This window comes from Typopeltis vanoorti, chromosome 25, assembly GCF_054136105.1.
Source record: "Typopeltis vanoorti isolate ZY-2024b chromosome 25, IOZ_Tvanoo_1.0, whole genome shotgun sequence".
Taxonomy (NCBI): Eukaryota; Metazoa; Arthropoda; class Arachnida; order Uropygi; family Thelyphonidae; genus Typopeltis; species Typopeltis vanoorti.
In genome coordinates, this window is record NC_143573.1 from 6,940,084 (window position 1) to 6,953,307 (window position 13,224).

Consider the following 13,224-nt stretch of genomic DNA (forward strand, 5'->3'; position numbering starts at 1 on the left):
TATCCCACAATAAAGTTAAAAAAAAAATCAAATAAAAGCAGAAACGCTAAAAGATGTGAGGGAAGAAAAAACAAATAAAGAAAACATATCATGAAAGCTATCAATTATAATGGTCTTTGCAATGTCTCACTGAAAATGTCATGTGTATACAGTATACTATTTGTTACTTGTTTCTCATAAATAAATGTTAAACTATATTATTTGTTTTTCTTTTACTTAAAATTCACACATTCCATTACTTCAAAGGAAAATAATATATGACAGCCCCTTTATTCATCATAACAAGATATCAACTTTCAGCATGTCCTCTTAGATGGCTATAAACATCTTAATCAGTAAACAGGTTTGCATTTGCTACTGGTGAGCTATTACTTAGCACTATGAATTTGGAGCTAGCTGTGTGTTAACTCACAATCCATACTAACTGAAGGAAAAGAAACGATTTTCAAACAGTTACAAAAGGTATATTTAACACTACTACTCACAAAAAAACAGATTGGATAACTTGTCTTCCTATACATTCCAATAACTATGCTATATATGATAACTGATATTTAAATAGATTTTCATTATATACAAAAGTTAACAAGCTGCAAAATATTGACATGTTTTTAATAATATAAGGGAAGCCTGCTCCCTGAATATATCTGGAAAGAATAAGTAATTAATAATTTCTTTCAATCAGATTAATTCATACTATTGTCTCTCACAACTCCATTAACATCATAAATAATACCATTCCTAGTTGTTAACAGAAAAAAGATACTTACCACAATAAACATTAATGAAGTTGAAAGGAATCCATTTGTGAATTCACTTTTCAAAATTTAATTCTTATCAGAAATATGTAATATTTCTACATATATCACATTCTATTCATAACTTCATCTGTACAAAGGTCCATCAGTATCACAGATAAAGGCTATTAAAAGCTTTTTAAATTCTTAGCTCTGGAGATGATCAAACGGATTATGACCACAAGAATAATAACTTTTTTTCCCCTTTTTTTTTTGGCTGTAATGACAGCTTTATCATGCATGAGAAGAAACCAATTAATCTTCTATATAAAGTTTTCAGAAAGGAAAAAACAGTCTGAAAAATGAAATTTTAGGTAACGTACAATATAATTGCTAAACAAATGCATACTCTCCTAAAGAACTGAGTGAATCACATCGTTAATAAATCTAATATATTTAAATGATACTTTTAGCACAGGATAAGACAGTATTAAAAAAAAAAATACACGTTGCAAGGAATGGGCTGAATACAGTGTTTCACATGAATCTATACAAAAGATAAATTCATCTAATCCAAAATAAATATAGTAATCACAGCTTAGAGGCACCAATGAACCCTTTGTGAGAGTTCATAATTACAAGGCATGTCCTGCTTGATGTACTGTTAGCAATGGCTTAAAGATATTGAAACCACACTCTTTACTTCCTAATAACCATCCCACCCATCTAAAAGGAGTCCAACAAATAAAAACTGTTTACACACACATGCAGATTACTGGTAACCTCATAAGCTCCAATTTCTCAATAAATGATAAATGTCATTTATTAATATTGATGGTGACATATCTAATTATTTTTATATTACTGGAAATGACAAAATCTGACTGTATGTGAGCAGAGTAATTACTGCAAAACTTGATGCAATAAAAATAAATAAATACATAAAAATTAAAAAAAAAAACTATACTTCTTACAAACAGTTGTCTTAATTTTAAGACATGCATAATATTAATTTACTTCTGGCTTTGTTATCTGAATCATTCTGCTAGCTATGTTTCACATATTTTTAGCTAGCATCTAGTCTTTTATGATGCTTTCCAAATATGAAAATTATGGAATACAATCTAATATCAGAATAAAAGTGAAGTATAACATATCATAAATAACTACAAATGGTTATTCATCCATAAACACGATTTATAAAACTTCTAATAAGTAAATAAGCTTATGTGTTAGCAGTGTTTTGCTAGTTTTTATACCCAGCATCCATGGAGCACAGATTGTTAGGATTTGTGTAGTGTGACAAATATATCACTTATTTAGGAGGAAACAGTTTTAAAACTAACAAGCACAAAGCACTTAAGCCTTAATTTGGTGCCAACTACTGTTTGATGAAGAGAAGTTTCTCTTCATCAAGGTGTTATGTTGATCTTAAAATGACTGACACCCAGATTTTTGGTAAATTAATACAACCATACTTGTTGAGATTTTGGAAATGCTTCATAGCTGCTGTGATTCCAAAAACAGTTTCTTCAACTTAAAATAGCCTTTGTGTAGCACTTTAATTTTCTTCTTGTGTGAAGGGATAAAGAATGGTCTGTTGGTTCTAATTCATCATAATGGTTACAGCATAAGTATTTTACTGACATAAGCAGATGTAAAAAGATCTTTCTGTCTCCATCTATACATAGTAAGCCAGCTCACAAGTGTAGCATTCCATACACTCCTGGTTGTGTAACAGGATGGAGTCTGTCCTTAGTCCAAATGAGTTCTAAGTTTGAGTGGTGTAGAGCTTATATTTATTAAGAACTCCAGCTTTTCAGATGTGCCTTGGATTATAAGGGATGGTAACAGTTTTGATGTAATCTTGCATATTAAGAAAAGTGGCATCTCTCTTTTTTTTTTTTTTTTTTTTTTTTGTGATGGGAGAAGTGTGTTATAGCCAGTGGCTAAAAACGTGTGGCAATAGGTAAGTTCACTGGCAAGAGCAGCATCATTATAACAAATAGCACTGCCTCTGCATGTTTTAAAGATACTGTATTGTTGGGCTGGATGTCAACACATACACACACTGGAAAATATTTACACAAAAACAATGATGATATCATTGTTTTTGTGTAAATATCTTCCAGTGTGTGTATGTGTTGACTTTCTATAAATAGAAAAAGATAATGTACTATTTGAAAAGTCTGATTAGTGTATCTAGGAAGAGCAGATAGTTATTTGATTCTGTATTATGAAGTGGATTTTTGGATATTGGCTATTTAAATGCACTAAAAATAGCACAGTCAGAGTGTTGGTGTGCTTAGTGTTTGATTTTCAAAGTATTTAGGTGGAAACTAACTAAAGGAGAAAGCCACTGTTGTCCTATACAGTTGTTTGTATATTTTTCCTTTCTGTAATACATATGGGACTTGATCAAGGGTCTCTATTAGTGGTACAGCAGCAAATAGTATCAAAGTTAATCGTAATGGCTGAACTTGTTTTTTTTTTTAAGATATAGCTTTCTGATATAAAGTGAACAGATTATTACCATCCCTTAAATCCAGAGTACATCTGAAAAAATAGCCAGAGTTCTAAATAAATATAAACTCTACACCACATTTAAATCATATATCAAACCAGCAACTCTGATCCATTCACATAGACTAACTCCATCCTTTTCACATCCAAAAAAAAGTATGATGTGCCCTGTATTTATGAACTTAATGTGGGCAGAGAGATAGGAAGATCTATTGATATCTACCTTGGAGAACTCAAGAAATGTATATGTCACCATCAATTATGGCAAACCAGACTAGGAGACCATGCTTTAAGCACTCTTTCACACAGCATTAGATGTAAGAAAAAGAAAGTGCTACACAGAAGTCATTAAAAATTAGATAAACTGTTTAAGAATCAGCAGTAGGTGAAACATTCCCTAAATCTCAACTAGTATTAATAGCTTCTAATAGCCATGTTAATTGTCAATTTACTAAAAATCCTGGAGTCAGTCATTTTAAGATCAACTTAATAAACCTCTATTTATCCAACAAAGCATGTCACCAAACAGTTCAGAAGTGAACTGTAGTTCACTTCTGAACATATCTAAAAAAGTGTAGTCTACTTCTGAACTTACCTAAAAAGGAGCGGTCAATTAGTATCTATTATGTGGAAGGGGAAGGAATGGTTGCTTAGATTATATCTGTAAATGTTTTGTGTTCTGCTTGGTTTGGATGTTATATGGAATGAAAAATCAGAAATTATAGGAGAAACATTCCACCTTCATATTAAATAGGAGATTTGCTCCATGTAGTTGGCAAACCCATCTTTCAGTGAAAAGTCTTTAGAGAAACAGAATTCATGTCTGGCCAACTAAACGGTATCATCTATTAACTGCATTAGATGTGATGCTGGATGATGAGAAGTAGTGCAAATATATTTAATCAATGAAGTATAAGGTTTTCCTTTCTTGGTTTAAAACTCAAGTTGTGTTGATGATTCATACCGGTATGGAGATATCATTTGTTATAGTAATTCTAGATATTTTATTGCAAAATATCAATGTAAAAAATCTATCAATAATAAAGAAAAAAATAAAAATATTTGATTTAAGAGCCCTGCTGAGCCATCTATGAAATGTCTAACAAAACAGAGAATGGAAGCAGTTTCATGTGGTTCAAAAAAATTACTCCACTTACAATGTATTCACCTTTAATATTGTGAGAAAATGATGAATGTCTTTTGTTAGATGTTCAATTTACTTATTTCTTTTTTTGTAGAACTTAATGGTGTAGACTACAAAGATACTTTAAAGATCTATTATTCACTTATTGTGAGTATAATAGACTTTGCTGCATTCTGGAGATTTCTATGATGGTACAGCAGCATAAGAAGACCAGTGGTATCAATAATAATCATAATAATAATTTCATTGTGACCCAAGTCAAAGAATGCAATGAATAAAGATTAAATTAGAAAAATTCAAATTTCAGATGATTGGTTTCATCTGTGAGTATATATGAAGGGTAAGAGAAGGGCTGCAGCCTTCAAACTTGATGAAGTTAATATTTCTGTCGAAATAAAAGAAAACACATAACCACAGTAAGGATATTTTACTAAGATTATACTGTTAAATTACAGATTTTTCAGTGTTGTGTGTGTATTACAAACCAACTTCAGTGTAGGCAAATGAAATGAAACTGACAAAAGGTCAAAGCATTGTGGTAGTAGAGTATATTAAAAAAAAAAGTGAAACAAATGTTGGCTGATAAAGAGGCTCTATATTATGGTGGAATTAGTAATGATAATGTTCTTTGGGTGCAAAGGGCTAGGTTTGTCACTAAAGGTAAGTGAGCCTCCTTAATATGTATGTAGCAGAGTTTTACCTTCAGGAAAAAAAAAAAAAAAAAAGCCACAAAATGCATGCAATTGACTGACACAGCATATCCTATCAGAGCATAAATCAAGTTTCTAAACCAAGTGACAAACTCATGACTATTACTCAGTGACAAACCACTGAGCCTAACATGTAAGAGGGATAAAAGATCACACGATTAACTTGTAATCAGATAGCAAAGCCAAACATAAACCATTATTACATTACAATTCTCCCATTAATAGAAGATAATTTCTTTACTATTTCCAATTGATATAAAAATTATATGAATAATAATGCTATAGTAACTACCACAGAGAAGGAAGAAGACAGAAGCAAAAAAATTGCATCGACCAAGTTAGCCATGAGAAGAAATACAAAAGCAATGCGAGGTACTTATAACTTGATGACAGCAAACTGATGTGTGAAACAGGAAAGATAAATTTGCAGAAAAAATATTTCAAAACACACACTGCAGAATCTATAAATTAGGTTTTTTATATAGTATAAAATTATGTCATCAATAAGAAGTATCAGTTCCCATTTTCTATTTTTCTAAAATATAATATTCAGTACAAAAATAAATACTATTTCTACAAATCTCTCTTCTTTTTTAAACTGCAGAAGCAATTCAAATAATTATCATCTTAAGGGAGAATATATAATTAGAATGAATATCAAAAAACTCATAATTATACCATAATTCAAAAATGTCAATAACTACTGTATCATTTGGTTACAGTATTTTTCTAATATATGTTCTTATAGGAACACTATTCCTGAGAAATGCACTTGCACTCAGTTGTTTGTTTTGCTAAGGCATGCATAAGTGTTAATTAATTGTCATCATATACTGCAAATCTAATTAGTTATTAGAGCTATTTAACTAGAAATGTTCAAATATTTTAAGGCTATTAGTAGTATTTTTTTTTATTATAAGTTTGTATTCAGTATAATTCAGATTGAACTGAAGTGCATTACTAAGTTCTCTGTTTGGATGGGAGGGATGGTAAGGGAAATAATTCAAGTAGCTTGATGTTTCCTGAATAGTTATTGGAACTTGAGTGGAGAAGAGCCATAGGAAGTTGCTGAAGAAGAAAGTGAATACAGAGCAGAATCCATTGCACAAGAGCCTGTGCTGGAATGACTTCCTAAACTGGACCTTGAATGTAAAGCTGTTATAGATGACGCTATTGACTGTGATGACTGTGAGTGGAACACTGAAGAAGAGGAGGAGGAAGAGGAAGGTAGTCGCTTGCTTATAACATAGTCATTATGCTCATTAATTTCATTGTTTATAGCATCAGATTTTTCTGAAGACGCTACAAAACTCTTTTCTTTTAAGTCTACATTTGTTTTAATCCTCTTTTCCTTGGAACAGAGTTGTAATGCTAATGCCAAATCCTGTAAAACTTCACTCTCTTTCTCATCTACCATCTTGAAGAATTCATTAAATAGCATGAAATGAGAAAAGAGACAGTTTAAGTGTGCATGCAAATTTAATAGCACTATTTCCTTGAAGTGGGCATGATAAATATGGGCCAAAACATGAAATAGCAATCTCTGAATTTTCTTCACTATGCACTCAAAGGAACTTGGGAAATCCTTATCTGAAATAAACAAACAAATTATTAGTTGCTAATATTAAGAAATAATATCAGTATATATGCATAAAAATATTATTATTAAAAAAAATTCATTTTTACTTCTCAACAAATAGGCTGCAGTGTTTCAGGTGAGAAAGACCATGATGCGTTAATGTAACATGTTTGCTGTGTGTGCAAGTGTTCTGTAGGTCAACTTATCTTGTAGGCAAAAAACTAGAGACTGCAAACAACTGACTCAGCACAGATAGGTGAAAAATCTTATAAAAATGTTTCAAGTTATTAGTAGTATTCAAGATTAAAAGATCTTGAAAAGATGAAATGAAAAAAAAAAGTTCTTGGTAACTTTTTACCAAGCAATAGCAATCTTATACAATATAGGACTGAAAGCAGCCTCAGAATGCTTCAATGTTCATGTAAAATTATGCAGAGTTTACTTAATTATTTAACTCAATAATGCTTAAAGAAGTGAAGTTTTCTGTGCTATTCACTGGGTATCTTTTAATAATAACAGCAATATTACTGACTATCTAGTTGTAGTGAGAGATCTGACTCAAATACAGAAATACTGTGACTCTGCCAAATTCAACCTTCAAATATAGAAAGCAGTTAGCATAAAGAAATATCACTTTTTAAAGTGTATCCTGCATAACAACATAGCAAAAATTTAAATTGTATCCTGCATAACAACATAGCAAAAATATGAGAGGACTGCAAAGATATTGCAGCAGTATACTTATTCCAGAGGAAGGCAATGGTATACCTGAACTGTACCTTGCCAAGAACATTCTATGAACATGCCAAAAATGAGAAAGTACGATATGATGCTGGATGGTAAGACCTCCAGGCCTGAAGGCATCCAACGTGCAACTGGGGAAGAACAGAGGGCTTCCATAAGTAGAACTAGTTTTTATGATGTGTCCAGGTCAAACCCGGAAGGAAGCTTGGTCACGGATGTTGCTGGTTGGAAAAGGAGGCTCCCTGTTTCACAAGAAACCACAGGATTGAAACTTGGAATGTTAGAAGTATGAACCAAGGTAAGCTGGAAATAATAAAGATGGAAATGGAGTGCAAGAAGCTGGATATATTGGGAATAAGTGAACTTAGATGGATAGGAATGGACCATTTTCAGTCATGGGACTATATGGTGTATTACTCAGGACATGAGACAAGTTGTAAAAATGGAGTATCTTTCTTACTCAGGAAAAAGATGGCTAGGTATATATTAGGTTATAATCCAGTGAGTGATAGAATCATTTCTCTCAGAGTGAGTGGACATCCAATGAATATGACCATCATTCAGGTTTATGCACCCACTACAGAGGCACCAGAAGAAGACATTGAAGAATTTGATGGCAAGTTACAAGTAATAGATGCAACACCAAAGCGCAATTTATGGCTACTTATCGGAGATTGGAATGCAAAAGTGGGAGAGACCGAGGAACAAGGAATAACAGGTCGTTTTGGTTTAGGTATTCATAACACTGCAGGGAAGAGACTAGTAGAATTTTGTGCAGAGAATTCTTTGTTTGTTGCTAACACTTGCTTTAAACAGCACAAAAGAAGATTGTACACATAGATATCACCTGATGGACAATACAAAAATCAAATTGATTATATACTTGGACAAAGAAGATGGAGAAGTACAATTCAGTCTATCAAGACTTTTCCAGGTGCAAACTGTGGAACAGACCATGAGTTATTAGTGGCTACAATACATGTGATATTACAGAAACTGAAAACAACACAAATGTTGATCAGATATGATCTTGGAAACATACCAGCTGAATACAATATTAGTATACAGAACAGATTCAACACACTCAATTTGTGTGAAAGAAAACCAGATGAACTATGGATAGATTAAAGATATAATTAAAACAGAAACAAAGAAGAATATTCCAACAGTTTGTAAGAAGTTTAAATGGCTGTCAGAAGATGCCATCAAAACTGCTCAGGAAAGGAGGAAAATGAAGGCCACAGGAAATTTGCAGGAAGTAAGGCATTTGAATGCAGAGTTTCAATGACAAGCCAGAAGAGACAAGGAAAAATACTTTAACCAGGAATGCCAACAAACAGAAGACCAAAACAAGAGATCTTTTCAAGATCAGAGAACTAACAGGGAAGTTTAGTGCCAAGGTGACAATATTGAAAAGTAAACACAAAGGATATCTTCCAGAAGCTGCAGACATAAAAGAAAGATGGAAAGCATATACAGAAGCTCTTTACAGAAAGGACTCTAAAATTACTGACAAATTTGAAGAGCAGGATTATACACAGGAGCCAGTACCACTAGAGAGTGAAGTGAGGTGGGCACTGCAACAGCTATCCAGTAAGAAGGCACCAGGAGGAGATGGAATACCTATTGAGCTGCTCAAAGTCCTGGGAGAAGTGGCAGTTAAAATTTTAACAGCTCTATATCAGCAAATTTGGATCACAACTAAATGGCCTAGAGAATGGAAAAAATCAGTTTATATACCTTTATTGAAGAAAGGTGATGCAAGAAAGTGCGAGAATTACAGAACTATAGCACTGATTTCTCATGCAAGTAAAGAAGTAAAGTATTACTTAAGATCATTCAGAAAAGACTGGAACCATTCATGAAGAGAGAAATATCAGATGAACAAGCAGGATTTCAAAACGTTAGAGGAATAAGAGATCAAATCGCCAATGTGAGATGGATAATAGAAAGAGCACAGGAATATCAAAAGAATGTCTACCTTTGTTTCCTTGACTATAGCAAGGCCTTTGACTCTGTAGATCATGTGAAACTGCGGAATGTTAAGAAAAATGGGAGTACCAGAGCATTTCATTATCCTTCTGAGGAATCTTTATTATGAACAAGAAGCTACTGTCCGAACAGATCTTGGAGAAACTGAGTATTTCACAGTAGGTAAAGGGGTGTGACAAGGATGCATTTTATCTCCGTACCTGTTTAACTTATACAGCGAATATATTTTAAGAACGGCAGGGCTGGAGGAGTCTCCAGTTGGAATTAAAATTGGTGGAAAAAATATTAATAATTTGAGGTATGCAGATGATACCACCTTGCTAGCAGAATGCAAAGAAGATTTGGAGGAACTTATTATGAAAGTTAAAGAAGAAAGTGCTAAATATGGTCTTCAACTTAACCTCAAAAAGACAAAAGTTATGGCAACATGTGAACTTAATGATTTTGAAGTAGATGGGGAGAAAATGGAAGCAGTTAACAATTTTGTGCTCCTAGATCCTGAATTGATCAAGATGGTTATTGTACTGAAGAAGTTAGAAGATTATTACTCGGAAAGAAAGCAATGACAAATTTAAGCAAGATCTTTAAAGATAAAGATATTAGCCTCACAACAAAAATCAGAATCGTGAAAGCAGTGGTATTCCCTGTGGTGCTGTATGGATGGGAAAGTTGGACCCTGAGAAAGAGTGAAAGAAGGAAGATAGATGCTTTTGAATTATGGGTTTGGAGACGCTTACTAAGAATAACATGGACTGCAAAGAAAAACCAATAAATCAGTGATAGACAGAATAAAGCCAGGTTGCTCCCTCAAAGCTATGATCATCAAGCAAAAATTGTCATACTTCAGACATATTATACGAGCAAATGACAGTCTGGAGAAGATGATAATGCTTGCTAAAGTTGATGGAAGCAGGAGAAGAGGAAAACCAAGAATTAGATGGGTGGATGGAGTTAAAGAAGCAACTGGAATGTGCTTGGAAATTCTGAAAGATATGGCTAGTGACAGATCTGAATGGAGAATGTATGTTCATAGAATCACCAGGAGTTGAAAACGACTTGATGGAACATAACAACAACAACATTTATTGAAGCAGCAAAAACCATTATGTCCCCCCCCCCCCACACACACACTTTTTTTTAAACTCAGCTGATAATGTAGTAAATCCAATGCTCTTGGAATTTGTATTGTTACAGTGATTCCAAAATGTAATATCATTCTATAAGTTACAATCCCTAACTTTATTTTCTAATTTTCTTTGAGCATTTACAGTTAAACAACTGAATTTCATATTTCTCACTGTATAAACACATCTACTAATCATGTGCCATATGTTATTTTGTAATTTAAAATTTAACATAATTTATTCGTGCATGAATAGGGAAATATATATACAGAAATATTCATCATCAAATTCCTGACATCTACCCTCAAGGGGTGTATGATAATACTACGTGAAAAATTTACATCATTACTAACTTCCTATCTACAAATATCTACCTATCTATTTTCCTCCAAATCAGTCTGTTACTTGTCAAGACTCCAATATTATCAGATCTTATATTTCTATCATCTGAGGCACTTTGTACCGTATCAATCCACCTATATCTTGGTCTTCCTCTGGGTCGTTTTGCTGCCAACCTGGCAGAGAACACTTGTTTTGCTAATCTTTCCTCGCCCATTCTGTTTAGGTGACCATACCACCTGAGATTAGATCTGCTAATGCATTCCTGGATGCTGGCAATGTCAAGTTCTTTCCTAATATGCTCGTTTTTAATATGATATTGCCATTGATGCCATCTGTTCACGCCTCGAAACTTTCTCAGGACTCTCATATCTGCGGTCTCTAGTCTCTGGTCAAGTGTTTTACTTCTGACTCAGCTCTCAGATTGATAAGTTAAAACTGGTTTGAACACTGTCTTTTATACAGCTAATTTAGTGTTCCAACTAATTTCTCTCTTATTCCATATGAATTTATTCAATTGACTTCCTACCATACCAGCTTTGTTGATTCTGTTGTCTATTTCTATATTTAATTTACCATCTTCACTAAAAATCATCGTGCCTAAGTAGCTGAAATGTTTTACTTGTTCCACAGGTTCCCCGTTCACAACATAATTGACATTTTCAATAATTCTACCTATTTTCATTGTCTTTGTCTTTTTAATGCTGACCTTCATACCATATCTATTATAACAGTTATTCAATTTAGTCAGGGACTCTTGCAAACTTGTAGTGGATTTATTTAGAAGTATAACATCGTCTGCATAAAGCAAAGAGCTGACATTAACATCTCCAATTCTGATATCATGTTTAATACCACTTTCCTTCATAATGTGATCCATATAGATAATGAATAACAGAGGGGATAATGTACATCCTTGTCTCACACCAGATTTAACATTAAACCATCTTCGTGTACTTCCTTGAATTCTAACTGCTGACTTGCAACTCAAATACACACAAAGTATTGCTTAATATAATGCCCCATTGACACCATATAACTGTAGCGTATTGAATAGCTTCTCTCTTGGCACCTTGTCATATGCCTTTTCCATATCGACAAAACATAAATACAGATCTTTGTTATATTCCCATGCTTTCTCAACTATTTGTCATAAAGTGAAGATCTGATCCTGACAGCCTCTATTTGGCCTGAATCCAGATTGTTCTTCACCAAGCTTTTCTTCCACAATTCTTCTCAACCGTTTCTCAAGTATGCTTGCATAGATCTTGCCAGGAACACTCAGTAGAGAAATACCTCTGTAATTCTCACATTCAGTTTTATTTCCCTTTTTATATATGGGTACTATTAGAGCTCTACTCCAATCATCAGGAATTCGTTGCTCTGTCCAGGCCTTCTGAACTATGCAGTGCAGCCACTGTAAGGCTTTTATACTACCATATTTCAGTTTCTGGTCGAAAATCATCTACTTCTGCTGCCTTTCCACATTTCAAGCCTTTGATGGCTTTTTCTACTTCAAGTATGGATATGTATTCCTGACTGTATGCCTGTTGAGTGTTTTTTACCACTGTGCTATCACTACTTGTTTCATTTAGCAATTTTTCAAAGTAATTACTCCATACTTCAAGGATATATTTTTATCCTGTTTTCATGTCACCTTTATCCTCCATTTCTCAGCCTATTTCCTTCATTTCTAAGCTTCTTCAACAACCTCCAGAATATCTTACCACCTTCTTGATATTTATTTTCTATGTTCTTGCCAAAGTCCTCCCATGACTTTTGTTTAGCTAGTTTTACACAGTGTTTAGCTTTCTTACATTTGTCTCTATATTCTCTAAGAGCACAAGCTGACTTATTTGCCAGGAACTTTTGATGTGCTTTCTTCTTTTCCCTTCACTGCCTCTTTAACTTCCTGTATCCACCATGGAGTTCTGATTTTTCTATCCTTGCAGACAACCTCACCACATGCCTCTCTAGCTGAATCAATCAGGGCTTTCTTCAAGGCTTACCACTGAATCTCCAAGGTTTGGTTCCTGTTCTCAAACTCTTTCATTTTTTCTTCAATAATCTTTGTGTATTTTAGTCTACAGTTCACATCTGAGAGCTGCTCAACTTTTATTCGCTTTAAAACTTTCTTACATGTTATTCTTTTGAATACGAAATTCAGTTTTATCCTGCTCAAGACTAAATAGTGATCCCTTTCAATTTCAAATCCTCTGTACACTCTGGTGTCCTGCACCAGGGAGAAAACACCACTATCAACAATAACATAGTCAATGAGACTTTTCTTATTCTTTGTCTCTTCTCTCCATGTGAATTTGTGCACATTTTT

The 13,224-nt window shown here is 33.5% G+C and overlaps 1 protein-coding gene across 2 annotated transcripts in view; it reads right to left on the minus strand.

The window, feature by feature from the left end:
* Positions 1-5,956: 5,956 nt before the first annotated feature.
* The window catches only part of LOC150092514 (MOB kinase activator 2-like), a 191,236-nt gene continuing 183,968 nt past the window's right edge, over positions 5,957-13,224 (minus strand). For both annotated transcript variants that reach the window (XM_090414652.1, XM_090414653.1), the window contains exon 5: positions 5,957-6,704. In XM_090414652.1, coding sequence (XP_090270778.1) covers positions 6,145-6,704 — 560 coding nt within the window. In that variant the 3' untranslated portion in view covers positions 5,957-6,144. The remainder of the gene's footprint in view (positions 6,705-13,224) is intronic.